Consider the following 14832-nt stretch of genomic DNA (forward strand, 5'->3'; position numbering starts at 1 on the left):
AATTTTGAAATTTAAAATATTCTTCATTGACTATCATGAGTCAATACTGGTGTTCAATAGTAGTAGAAATTTGTTAATATTTTTTTTCTGCTCTGATTAAAGTGGCTAGATGAAAAGCCCCAAAAGAGAGATTGCGTTTACTTGTTTAGAGAGAGTTTGTCTGATGTGAACATATCGAGGTTATTCTTTGGAACTTTGAAGTGCCATTTTCAGATGCTCCAGTGTGTTGGGAGAAGGCCAGTTACTGAATAAATACAACAACAATTTGTGTGACTGTTAAATGTGGTTAATTATGTTTTTTCTGGACAGGAAACAGGCAAAAATTAATTAAATAGTGTACATAAAATGCTATCAGGAAAAAAGTGCTCTCAGGATGAAAGACCCATACGGTAACCGACCATTATTAATAATAAAAGGAAATGCAACATTTGGCTGAAACATGTTGTTAAGATAAAAACTATTCATCTAACAAAGCTGCGTAAACTTTCTCATGGAGGAGAGAAGAGGTATAGACGTGTGCTGGAGTTGAGGGAGTTGGGGGTGTTGACTCCATGGACCCAATGTTAGTCTCAGCTCTATCACACTGGCTGTGTGACATAAGGAAGGTTACTTCATCACTTTGATCTTCAATTTTTTCATCTATAAGATGGAAATGATAATACCTCAAAAGTTTTGTTACATAGAATTAAAAATATATGTGAAATGTTTAGCACACTGCTGATTCTTAATAATTCAGTGCTTCTACTGTTAGTAAGAAAATAACAATAGCAATAATGTGCTAATGAACAGATACATATGTATAAAAGTACAGTTTTATCACTCTCTAGTTATTTGACATTTTATGTAGCTGTAGTTTTAAAATTAGTTTAAGCAGTGCAACACTCAAAAGTCACTGTGATCTTTGTAGACTAACATAAAATACTGTTCTGCTTAATTTTACTTTCCATACATGAAAACTTTATGTGGAAAATGAAACTAAATTGTGTATGTATGAAAGAGAGAAGAGAGAGAAAATTACAAATACATTCATCCACAAACTAAAGCCAGCTCTCAAACTAAGCGTAATTATGGTCAGTGATTTAAAATTTTTTTCTTTAATATTATTTTGCTACTTTCATTTATTTTGTAGTCTGCTAATACTCATAGAGAATCAGTAATTGGTGCCAACTTTTGTGAAAAATTTGGGTGCAGATGTTTACAAACTGCCATCCATTAACTTTGTCCCCATCCCACAAATGAGGACACACTGAGATTATTTCACTTTAGTGGCAGAACAACTCTCATAAGCTGATTAGAGAACCAATTCATGTATAGTGTCTTAATAACTATTGCATTCATTGGCTGCTTGGTAAAATAATAGTAAGTTTATTTTTTTCTGTTATAAGTCACACCTGTTAAATTCTCCAAATCCTGACTTTTAATTTTTTTTTAGAATGTATCCAAAAAAGACACCAGACTTGGCACACGGAGACCCATGTTTGAGATAGGTCTCTCACTTACTAAGCTCTTTGACAATGAAAAGAATGTGTTTGACAACACGTTCTTAGTTTTGATTCCTTCATCTTTCCTTTTCTCCTGACCTTGATCCTGGAACTTCCAAATAATCTTTAGAATGTTTCTCTGTATAATTGCACATTGTTTAAGTTTTACATGCCCTTTTAGTTGTATGTTTTATTTGGAAGTCAAAGTAATCCATTTTCTCCAAAACTAGTGTAGAAAAAGAATAATAATCACAGAAAAGAATAATTTAACATTATGCATTATTTAGGGGTATGACACATGAACAGTTGCCATTTGAATTTGAATTTTCACTTAGAATTTAGCTTTCCTGCTGTGCAATCTGAAGCTATAAAAACTGAATCTATAAGTTCTCTGGGCTCCCCTCCTCTTTGCATTAATTAGTACTTAACCCCCTTTGAAACTTTTAACATTTATGTTCTCACTATTAAAAAGAAGTCTGTAAACCTAGATAGGGTGTATAGTGTGGATTGTAGCAGTTTCTTGCCCTTCTCAAAGCTGTGAGCAATAGACCAGCCTCAGGTCTGTCTCTAGAGTATGTATTAGAATTGGTTCTTCAATCTGGAGAAAGCTATGTGTGAAGCATAGTGATAATGTATAGATTGTCCAGACTGAAAAAATTGTTAATTCTCATGTTAGTGGATATTTAATGTAAGAGTGAATCATGGTCACAGTTTCATATTACTTCATGAAAGAATTATTTGCTGTTTATTCACTTTTTACATTGATCTAGTAGTTCATTAAATTTAAAATAGTTAGCTATGAATTCTGGATTGAGACTAGCCTCTATATTGTTTTACCACTTTATTTTTTGAAGAGGAAAGGAGGTGTTTTATTTAAAACAAAAGTTTTTTCAACTTTAGCTTCATTTTGTTGTTTTGAATTTTATTAATATACATATTTATTTTTCTTATTTTGAAAACATTAGTGCTGTATTTTCTGCCTGTTTTATGATCATTGGAAAACTAATGGGGAAATTATAAAACAATTCAGTAAAATAAGGTGCTTATAAGAATAATCTTCCATTGTTTTTGTTTTGAGAAAAATACTGCCACTTTTCTAAGAACCCCAAGGTTGAGGATTTCATATCCTTTATAAATTCTGCTTTTAGAGGAAAAGGGAAATAATCATTACTGCATTTCTTCCTTTTTATTTTAATAGCCAACACTGTGAACCAGTCATATGTCAGACATTGTGCTAATAAGCATTTATGTTATTTTATATAGTTCTTATACCAACTTTATGAAATGTGCGCTCCTGTTATCTCCATGTTTAGATGAGAAAATGAGAGGTAGCGAATAAGTTGCCCAAAACTGCACAGCTAGTAAATGGTCGAACTGTAATTTGATTCCAGATCTGTTTGACACATACTTAATGATTATGAAAACTTACTAATTTTCCCCCTCTTCCTGTAGGAGAAAAGACTGAAAGAAAGGGAAGCCAGAAGAGAAGCCAGTAAGAAACAAGCAAAGGTAAGGGTTTATATTTTAATGAGAAGAATGTTTGTAACATTGAATGGAATTTAAATACTCTTCTTTTCCATATGCAATTTATATTTATTTATACATCATGTCATTTGAATTGGATTTAAGTCCGTGTATGTGTATCATTTGCTTTCTCATATTCATTTGTTTCCTCTGTGGTGCAGGGTGAAAAATACATAAGATAATTTGTTTGTTGGGCTTTGCCCTCCTACCCTCACCATCTTTTTCCATTATGTTTTGTGTGTATTAAGTATAGGAGATGGTTGACTCTGTGGGCCAGGCCTGATAGGATTTTATTCTATGTCATCTTCAGATTAGAGAGACAGCCTGTGTGAACCCAACTTGCTAATAGATAACCCTGAAAGTATTGGTTGCTTCAACTCCTAGAACCTAGGGGAAAGCACTCTGTATCTCCCACCTTCACTGTATTCTGTAACCAGAAATTTTCAGCAAGTGTATATGTACAGTTTCTTTCAAATATATGTACAATTGTAAACACCATCACCCATGTGCAGCTAATAAAATTTTTATCTGGTGTGTTTGACACCAAGGAAGGTTCAGCTTCTGCATTCTGAGGACATTTAGTAGAAATGATTTCCTAGAACCAGGGCACAGAAATGTATGTCATTTCTCATGCTGTATCTCATTGTGCTATGCCTGACTAGCCATCATTTCTTCTTAGCAGTTAGCAAAGATCCGACTCCCTTGAGTAAAGCCGTAATGTTCTTTGTCATTTTTTTCCATGCTGACCATAGCACTTAGAGAGCAAGTCAGAGATGATAACTCATGCTGTAGTACTGAAGTGGGAAGCAATTAATCTTCAGTGTAAGATGAAAAGACTGCTTATATTCAGTATTAAATGTCACTTTGTCTTCAAAGGTGCCCTAAAACGAGAGCTACAGTGTGTGCAGCCTAACTGCTAAATCAGGTGGTGGATTCTGTATTTGCTTTTAAAATGCAGATGTGAACTGTCATGGCATGGAAATGAGCTCTCAGGGACTATAGTGGGAAAAATTTAAATTTAAGAAGGAAATCTTAACTTTAATGAAAGCAGTTGATATTTATGAATAGTGTATGTTCAGCATAAAAATAAATCATTTTATTTTACTAAGAAGCTCTCATTTCTTTCTGCACATGAAATTATAAAATGAAAGATATCAATACAGTCTGGAGCCAAAAGAAAACCCTGTATTTCCTTTGTGTGTATTTGTGCATATTTGTGTATATTACCAAATCTGGTTTATTTTTTATACTTGTTGATACTGTATGCTTCACCTTTTGTAGTGGTTTAAGCTGTAAGAAAGAAATTGCTCTCACCCTTGAGCGTGCCTCTTGTGCCTCTTCTTTTATTTCCCTATAAGTTGCTGTATGTATTTGGTTCTGATACTGTGCCAGCTGGGAAATGAAAAGCCGTAAAGGCCGTCAGAGTTAGGTTTTGCCACTGGGGTAGACCTCTAAAGTGAACTCCTCAAGCCAAGCCCGTCCCTCCACTCCACACCCCTTCCCCTGTTTGTCATGTGTGTTTTGTTTCCTGATGTCTAAGAAAGGAGGAGGACTTCCTTGTCAAGAGGTTGTCTCATTTCTGTATAAGTGCTAAGGACTGTTCTGGGAACAAAGAAAAGAACAGCTGACATGGCTTTGCTGCTCAGCCAGCAGCTTTCAATAGACAGAGGCGGTGTTTTAGTATTGCTCTGAATAATCGAGCTGCCTCCATTTCACAGCCCTGTGTGAGTGCTCAGAGACAGCAGCCCTCTTTTTTTTTTAATTAATTTTTATTGGAGTATAGTTGCTTTACAATGTTGTGTTAGTTTCTACCGTACAGCAAAATGAATCAGCTATAGATATACACATATTCCCTCTTTTTTGGATTTCCTCTTATAAGAGTGATATTAGCAGAGAGATGAGAGGATAGGTTGTATCCAGGACTCGAATATTCCTCAGCACACCAAGGACTGACAGCAGTGACAGATTCAGGCTGACTCATGGAGGCCAAGGAATTAGCTTGGGCTAACCTTTTTGCACCCAGCTTCTTTTCAAATGAAAGTGACAGAGGATGGAGGCTCTTACAGCTTTTCAGGTGCCCCTTTGGAAACAGACCCAGAAGATGTTGGAGGGACTCTGTAGAGAGGTGATGGGCCAGAGTTCTGTGATAGCTAAGAAGAAATATATGAGATGAATTTTCAGGTTTTCCAGTTGTTTGTGTGTGTATGCACGCACAAGCTTTAAATTATGGATATGTCTTAGTTTTAGAGTAAAAGTTGTCTTCTCTTTAATATGTCTAAACATAGTCGTTGTGTGACTTGAGGCTGTTGCCTTCTGAGGCCTTCTGGTCAGCTTCAATCCAGAGCATCCTTCAGTCTCTGAACCTATATCTAAAAGATACCTTAGTGGTGAAAGAAAGTGGTGTGTGCAGACTTAACGATAGCACCGGAGGTGTTTTCTTACCCATTTATACCTATTTCAAGAAATCAATGCATAGAAACTGGAAGTTTGAGAAAGGGAGACTCACAGAACAGTTTTCTACCTTGTTTTGTGCTTCATTTAGCAAACATCATGTTATATGAGGAGGAACATAGAAGACACAGAGTATTGCTTTAAAAATTGGAAAAATGTGTTAGAATAAAAGTTGATAGTATTATCTTTATTTCCAAGACAAGAGAAGGTTTAAAGATATTGTGAGTTCTCAATTTTATAAATGATGCTTGGTGGTTATCTCTTCCCAATACACAGTAAGTATTCCTAAGAAAAATTTCTTTGAAGTTGGAGTGCAGTAAAATAAAGTTGGAATGGACCTCTCAGAAAGCTGATGCAACTTTTTGTTGAAAGATGATTATAAGATCTGCCTAGAATACATTATTTGCAGTGTCAGGAGTTGGAGAGAAATATGAAGTTGAAACTCCTAAGAAAGTTTTCAGGGTACCCAATGTCTAGTGATTTGAGAGAGAGAGGTCTTTGGGTATCAAAACTTTCCTTAGCATTGAAATATTTGAACTGCTAAAGAATATTTGACTTTTACCTTAGCTAATGGGATGTTGTGTGTTCTTCTAAGTTAGAAATTTTAAACTGAGATCTGAAAAAGTAGTTGTAGCAATGATGAATAGACCACATTACTTTTTGGATTCAGGGAGGTTACATAATCCTAGAAATACAGCTTTACCTCATTATCCAGCTAGATTTCCTCATGTTACTTTGATGGTCTCAAGTGCTTGTACCAACCTGTGGTGGCTGGAAGGATTTTACAGAAATGTAAAGAAATAAAGTATGTGGTTGGTAAAACTGAACACTGAGTGTGAAGGAGCAAAGAGTAGGAAACAGCTCAGAGGCACTTAAACACCAGAAAGTTAAGCATTGCTTGGACTTTATATTACAGATGATGCTTATAGTTTTTATTTTTTAGGCATGGGGGAAATTATATGAAAATAATTAAAATGATGTATGTTTTGAGGTTGATGTTATGTAGCACTGTAAATTTTAACTTGATTTTCTCTTTCTGTTTTCTTTTATTGGTTTTTAAAATTTTAGTGACTCTGGAGCACTTTATTAATGTACTTCATGAATAGTAGTCTTAGGAGATAGTTTTAGGTAAAGTGGTTTTGGTTAGTTCTTTCACGATAAGAGTAGAAGAAGTTGTATAACTTTAGAACTTGAATATACCTGAGAGATGGTCTGGAGGTGTTTCCTAAAACTGGTTTATCATATCTTTTTCTCTGGCTAACAATAGTTTCATAAAGCAAAGCTAAATTTATTTATTTTGATATTATGTTCTTTCGAAATCGTTTTGAACTTTTCCTGGTCCATGAAATGTAAGAATGGAAATTCCAGCAGTTTTCAATAGTGCGTTGAGTAGCCAGCCTAGGGGTTCTGCAGAGGTATACCACCCCCCCCTCCCCATCCCCCCAGGATACAGGAGGGTTATTTGGACAGGACTCCAGCCTCCCATTTTGTCTTCAATAAGAGTAGCCCCCTTTTTTTCTCTATGTATACTGAAGCTTCCAGGGAAACTTTTGTTTGAAACAATGGTTCTACTTAAATACATACATCCATTCATACTTGTTATTTTTAAAATACCCAAATAAAGTAAAGCTAAAAGCAAGTAAATGACTTAACATCGTCACTGGCTTCTCTGACGGCAGAACCGCTGTGTGTACTCAGGCTCCCCGAATCCTCATTTCCTGTTATTCTTATTGCACCATGCAGTTTCTGTATGTTACTTTTTACCTCTTCTATTTCTATTTTTTTTTTCTTTAAGAAACAACCCTGATCTATGGTATATAGGCTAACAACTATTCATAGAAAATTACTAATAGCAAATACCTTGAGTAAGGAGAGAACGCCACACTAAGACTGGAAAGCAGTCTGTGTCTCGATTGCTGGGTGACCCCTTGATCTGAGCCAAAATATGTAACAAGAAGTATGTCTTACTACAGGCTTATCTGCTAAAGGATTATCTCTCCTTGTAGAGCTACAAATAGACATTGATAAATGTTGGTAATGGTCATTCACAGCTTTTCTAGGTCTTCAGCCTTTGCATTTATTCCCTTTTGGCAGTGCTTTATTGACTGACACCAAACTAGTATTTTTTAATTTGTGGGGAAATACCTCCTTATTCCATATATTTCATATAAACCTTCTACCCCCCCTCCCACCACCTTTTTTCTTTTTTGGCATTTTATAACATTGAAATATTTAACTGGTCTCTTCCTTTGTTCTTAATATGTTTAGGATTTCAAGGGCTCTAGAGGATTGTTTATTTCAAACCAAACAGCTTTTGATAAAATTAAAAACAAGATAATGGAAACGTAAGTTTGTTTATAGTCCCAATTCCCAGTGAAAGCAAAGGTGCTCCCTGGAAGTAAATTGCTCTCCCATTTGAAGGGTCCGAACTCTTCCAGGGCACCGATTGCTGCACTGATATATAGTCACTTATTCAATGGTGTCCTAAATGAAGTCATTCAGTTTCTCTAAGCAAACTATTCAAATAATACCTTATTTTAGTGCTATAATAAGACCCATTAAGCTGTCCTTCTACTTCTTAAATAAACAACATTGAGTCTTTTAGAAGGGGTGCTTTTTCTGTTTAATATCTACTTGAATTAGCAATGAAAACCCAAGTAGCTTTTATTGTAATTCTAGTGTTGGTTTGGTTGCGTGGAGATTAATGTAGTGATTTTTGAATTTTTTCCCCTCTCTTTCTTTCTTTGGTGATAATGAAGAAGGGGATCACTAGGTTCGAACTTTTAACCATCTTGGGTTATTTAAGAGGTACTTCCAGTGTTCACTGTAAGAGAATTGTCCTTTTCTAGTCATGAAGATTTAAAAGTTAACTACGGGAGAAGGAACGGTTCTGGTCATGCATATCATCCAGACGGTGAATACATGCTGTTCTTTTAAGACTCAGTTTATGGGTCTTTTATGAAGATTTTTCCAACCCTCTCAGATATAATATGGACTCTTGCTTTTGTAACTCTTACTCCAGCCTCCTTTATGAAGCATCTGGTGGTTTATAGCACTTATCTGGACACGTGTCTGTTTTTCCTGCTCAGCTCTGAGTCTTGTTGTTTGTATTCCCTATCACAGTGCTTAGTTCATAATAAGCACTTAGTAAATATTTGAATGAAGGAGGGGGTGAATGAGTGACTTAAAGGGGTACAGAGCACAGACTGTAAAATTCTTTGTAGTGGTAAAATATATCATCACATTTACTACTTTAACCGCTTTTCTGTGTACCGTTTGGCAGCGTTGATTACATTCACATTGCTGCGAACAGCTGCCACTGTCATTTCCAGAGCACTGGCATCATCCTGGGCTGAAATTCTGTGCCCCTTAAACAGCAGCTCTCCATTCCCACCTCTCCCAAGGGTACAAGCTTTTAAAGAGGAAAGTCATATTCCTAATCATTCTTTAACAGGTGAGAAAGTGGAGGCCTTTAATGAATAGGTGATTCTTCCAGTGTCTTACAGTTAATTAATAGCAAAATAGGGCTGGACCCCAGGTCTGTGAGTGATTTGTGTGTGCATTTTTTTAAATTAATTAATTAATTAATTAATTAATTAAATTTATTTATGGCTGTGTTGGGTCTTCGTTTCTGTGCGAGGGCTTTCTCTAGTTGCAGCAAGCGGGGGCCACTCTTCATCGCGGTGTGCGGGCCTCTCACTATCGCGGCCTCTCTCGTTGCAGAGCACAGGCTCCAGACGCACAGACTCAGTAATTGTGGCTCACGGGCCTAGTTGCTCCGCGGCATATGGGATCTTCCCAGACCAGGGCTCGAACCCGTGTCCCCTGCATTGGCAGGTGGATTCTCAACCACTGCGCCACAAGGGAAGCCCTGTGTGTGCTTTTCATTCTGCTTTAAACCCTCTCTATAACAATACAGTAAATACCAAAGAACACTGAAAGCAGTTTAGAGTTTTGTTAGATTTATTTTATTTAAGGTGTCACATTTTAAAATATAATAAAATGACATTATTAATACTACTCTCAGTCACAATCTCAACACTTATTAAGGACTGTAACCCAGGTAACATTGAAAGTTTCCATAGCATCAATGTTAAACTTACCAAAAGATTTAAAAAACAGTATCCATTTTTTTTCCCCTCCAGAATAAATAGGAATTGTAATAATGACATTAGTTTGGAGTATAACTTTCATGGTCAGTGTAAAGCATAATAGTAACTAGTAGCTGCTATCATTCATTGACTGCCTACTCTGTTACAAATACTGTAATTAAAGGCTTCACATACATTATTTCTTTAATCGTCATAAACAGTGCTATGAGGTAACTGGTATTATCGCCATTTCCAAGATGAGGAAAGATTATGCAACTTCCCCAAGATCACAGAACTAAGGATATGGCAAGCCCAGACTCAAATCTACTTTACTGAACTCTTTTTTTAAAAAATATTTATTTATTTATTTTGGCTGCACCGGGTCTTAGTTGTGACGTGGGATCTTCGTTGCGGCATGTGAACTCTTAGTTGTGGCATGTATGCGGGATCTAGTTCTCCGACCAGGGATCGAGCCTGGGCCCCCTGCATTGGGAGCGCGAAGTCTTACCCACTGGACCACGAGGGAAGTCCCTACTTTACTGGACTCTAAAAGAGCCTTGACCCTTAAGCATAAGGCCATACTGTCCCCTCATTTCCAAGGCAGTCAAGAGTATTCACATTTGAGAGCCCTAAAAGCGAAAATAGAAGTTGCAAGTAAATACTTTCTTCTCCTGAAATTGCCCTTTTTATCCACAGTTAGTTCCCTGTTACAGTGGTTACTTTAAGAAACAGAACAGATAGTTGCATAACCATTGGCAGATATAGAGTATTGTTAATTTCCTGCTAGTTTCTATAAAACCTCACTGTAATCCCAGTCGTCAAGTTTGTTTCTTATGAATGAAATATTATGAAACAATTTACCATTATTTCCAGCCCATGGAGATCAGTTAAAATTGTCACATTCTCCTATATTTACTTTTACACAAACTTTCCCTCTAGGCAGAGTGTCCTGTCTTCATTACTTCTTCCTCCTAGCACTATTTCCTTTTTGAAGCCTTTCCTCCCTTCTTCAGGAGATTTAGACATTTTTTCCTTTGTGCTCTACTCTACTTTTTGGACATTATTCTGTCATGATACTTAGTGATTGTCTCTCTTATCTCTAGACTGTAAACTCCTTGTGAGCAGCAACTGAGATTTTTCGTAGCTGGCACATAGTAAATGCTCGTAAATATTTATTGAACACATCAATGAAATGCAGGTATATTTATTCTTAAAGTTAACATTTACATGTTAATGCTTTGTCAGTTACAGACTCCTTGAAATCCAGCAACTGGGCCCATGGAATACAGTGGAGTTGCATCATATGAATTTAAATTTCAGCCAAACTGTGAACGTACCCAGCATACCTGGGCTCACCAAGTTGATGCTCCTCTCCTCCCCCATCTTGTTTATTCAACACAAATTCAAACAAACCCATTAACTTCCATTAAGGTTATTGATGCTTAATACTAAAACAGAATGTAGTAAACTCTTAGGCAGTCAGGATCCCTTTATTTATTTTATTTTTATTTTTTTTATTACTTTATTACTTTATTTATTTTTAACATCTTTATTGGAGTATAATTGCTTTACAGTGGTGTGTTAGTTTCTGCTTTATAACAAAGTGAATCAGTTATACATATACATATGTTCCCATATCTCTTCCCTCTTGCGTCTCCCTCCCACCCTGTCTATCCCACCACTCTAGGTGGTCACAGAGCACCGAGCTGATCTCCCTGTGCTATGCGGCTGCTTCCCAGTAGCTATCTATTTTACGTTTGGTAGTGTATATATGTCCATGCCACTCTCTCACTTTGTCACAGCTTACCCTTCCCCCTCCCCATATCCTCAAGTTCATTCTCTAGTAGGACTGTGTCTTTATAGCCAGGATCCCTTTAGAATACTTGAGCCATATCCTATTTGCTAAGAATATATTACCTTAAAAGTTGAGCTGTCCTAATATGTACATATTGATTTTCCTTTTCTTCCCCCCTTTTTTCTAACTTAGAGGTTCTCAAACTTTAGTGTAGTTGAATACAGAAAACTATGTGTATTGTACTTTATGGATGATAAAAGGAACATTCTAGGGTAGTTTGATCATGATGATTGTCACCTTGCCTGCTTATTTTGGAACCTAACCTCCATCGGAGTTGTGCGACTTCACTCTGTCATTCAGTACCTTGCTCACAAATATTTGTTGATTGACCAAATCAGTGGATCCTGCTAAAACTTCTTTATTCACAGCGTCATGTTGAATATTACATTTGATGACATTGAACATGGGTTGCCTGAGTAATTGCAGCCTTATTGAAATGTGGTTAGACCATGAAAGAGCGAGCACAAAGATGCAGGTCTGTCTTCACTTCCTGACTTGTGAACACTGAGGGCCCTGCAGGGGTGTTAAGGTTAAGGGTAATCCTAAACATGTGCTGTGCAAGACATTAACCCTGAGAACAAGAAGAAATTTTTTGGAAAACAAGCCATATTTGTTACTTTTAAATTTGCAATGCAGTACCAGATTAATTTGAGACAGAATTTTTGAGACAGAGTTTTAATAGCTATTTCAGGAGGTGTTCTAATACTTCTTAAAGAATGTTGTTTCTTTTATAAAACTTGCAAAATAAAAATGTTCTAACCACATAAAATTGGAGGAAAATAAACTCACAACACAGTTGAATAATGTGTCAAAAAAGCACTCGTGCTTAACGTTCTCTCTTTCTTTCACTCTCGTGTGTGCGTATATATATATATACATATATATATGTATATATATATTCTTTTGTATATGTTATAGATGAACATTGTATTATTAGATGGTCTGTTGGATTCTGCTCAGTTGGGTGGTCATTTAGGTCTATTCGGACTCTGAGTTCAGATTGGACCAAATGGAATCAAGTAATCCTTGTGATGCCCTTTATACTCATGGTTTATTCTCCTTATCTTAAGTTAGGATATGATGATTTATAGTCTTCTCTTTTTAACAGTTTAATTGAAGTGTAGGTTAAATACAATATTATATTAATTTCAGGTGTACAGCATAGTGATTCAACATTTATGTACCTTATGAATTGATCACCATAGTAAGTCTGGTAATTGTGTGTCACCATATAAAGTTAATGGAATAGTATTGAGTATGTTCCCTATGCTGTATATTATGTCCCCATAACTTATTTATTTTATAACTCTAAGTTTGTACCTCTTAATCACTTTCATCTATTTTGAAATAGGTGAGTCCCCTCCCCTCTGGTGACTACTGGCTTGTTCTCTGTATCTATGAGTCTGTATCTATTTTATTTTGTTTATTTGTTTTGTTTTTTACATTCCATATATAAGTGAACTCATATGGTATTTGTTTTTCTCTGACTTACTTTTATTAGCATAATACCCTCTAGTTTCATCCATATTGTCACAAATGGCAAGATGTTATTCTTTTTTATGGTTGAGTGGTAGTCCATAGTGTATATATACTGCGTCTTCTTTATGTATTCATCTATCAATGGACACTTCAGTCGCTTCCATACCTTGGCTACTGTACAGTACCATACAGTTTTGATTACTATAGCTTTGTAGTATAGTTTGAAATCAGGGAGCATGATACCTCCAACTTTGTTCTTCTTTCTTAAGATGCTTTGGCTATCTGGTGTCTTTTGTGGTTCCAGCAAATTTTAGGATTATTTATTCAAGTTCTGTGAAAAATGCCATTGGTATTTTGATAGGGGTTGCATTGAATCTATAGATTGCTTTGGGCAGTATGGACATTTTAACAATATTAATTCTTCCAATCTGTGAGCAAGGTATACCTTTCCATTTATTTGTGTTGTTTTCAGTTTTTTTCATCAGTGTCTTATAGTTTTCAGAGTAAAGGTTTTCAACTCCTTGGTTAATTTATTCCTAGGTATTTTATTCTTTTTGATTTGATGGTAAATGGGGATTGTTTCTTAATTTTTCTTTCAGATAGCTCAATATTAGTGTGTAGAAATGCAGTCGATTTTTGTATCCTGCCACTTTACTGAATTTATTTATTAGTTCTGATAGTTTTTTGGTGGAGTGTTTAGGCTTTTCTCTATCTATATAGTATCGTGTCATTGGCAAATAGTGACTTTTACTTCTTCATTTCCAGTTTGGATGCATTTTCTCTCTTTTTCCTGTCTGATTTCTGTGGTTAAGACTTCCAATACTATGTTGAAAAACAAGTGGTGAGAGTGGGCATCCTTGTCTTGTTCCTGATCTTAGAGGAAAAGCTTTCAGCTTTTCATTGTTGAGTATTATGTTAATTGTGAGTTTGTCATATATGGCCTTTATTATGTTGAGGTATGTTCCCTCTATGCCCACTTTCTGGAGAGTTTTTATCATAAATGGATGCTGGCTTTTGTCAGATGCCTTTTCTGCACCTGTTGAGATGATCATATGATTTTTATCCTTTAATTTGGTAAGGTGATGTATCATATTGATTGATTTGCAGATCTTAAACCCTGGAATAAATCCCACTTGGTTATGATGTATGATCATTTTAATGGGCTGTTAGTTTCTCTTTGCTGATATTTTGTTGAGGATTTTTGCATTTCTCTTCATCAGGGGTGTTGGCCTGTAGTTTTGTTGTTTTTTAAAATGTCTTTATCTGGTTTTGGTATCAGGGAGATGCTAACCTTTTAGCATCCTTCCTCAGATTTGGAAGCATTCCTTCCTCAGTTTTTCAGAATAGTTTGAGGATAGTTGTTAACTCTTCTTTAAGTGTTTGGTAGAATTCACCTGTGAAGCAGTCTTGTCCTCAACTTTTGTTTGTTGGGAGTTTTTTGATTACTGACTCAATTTCATTACTAGTGATTGGTCTGTTCAGATTTTCTATTTCTTCCTGAATCAGTCTTGGGAGATTGTATGTTTCTAGGAATTTAACCATTTCTTCTCGGTTGTCCAGTTTGTTGGTGTATAATTATTTGTAGTAATCTCTTATAATCCTTTGTATTTCTGTGGTATCAGTTGTCATTTCTCCCGTTTCATTTCTGATTTTGTTTATTTGGGCCCTTTTTTTCTTGATGAGTCTGGCTAAAGGTTTATCAATTTTGTTTATCTATTCAAACACCAGCTCTTAGTTTCACTGATCTTTTCTATTATCTTTTTCAGTCTCTGTTTCATTTATTAATGCTCTTATCTTTATTATCTTCTTCCTTCTACTAACTTCAGGCTTTATTTGTTCTTTTTCCGCCCCTAGTTCTTTTAGATAAGAACGAGATTGTAAGATATAAGGTTAGATTGTTTGACCTGCTTGTTGTTTAGCCTCCACATGTTCTTGTTTTTTCCAGTTTCTT

The 14832-nt window shown here is 35.8% G+C and overlaps 1 protein-coding gene across 2 annotated transcripts in view; it reads left to right on the forward strand.

Annotated features, from left to right (window-relative positions):
* DDX10 (DEAD-box helicase 10) overlaps positions 1-14832 on the forward strand; it is a 247763-nt gene that overhangs the window by 152661 nt on the left and 80270 nt on the right. For both annotated transcript variants that reach the window (XM_082476855.1, XM_082476854.1), the window contains exon 16: positions 2934-2990. In XM_082476855.1, the coding sequence (XP_082332981.1) occupies positions 2934-2990 (57 nt within the window). The remainder of the gene's footprint in view (positions 1-2933; positions 2991-14832) is intronic.

Source organism: Balaenoptera physalus, assembly GCF_965194825.1.
Source record: "Balaenoptera physalus genome assembly, chromosome: 10".
NCBI lineage: Eukaryota > Metazoa > Chordata > Mammalia > Artiodactyla > Balaenopteridae > Balaenoptera > Balaenoptera physalus.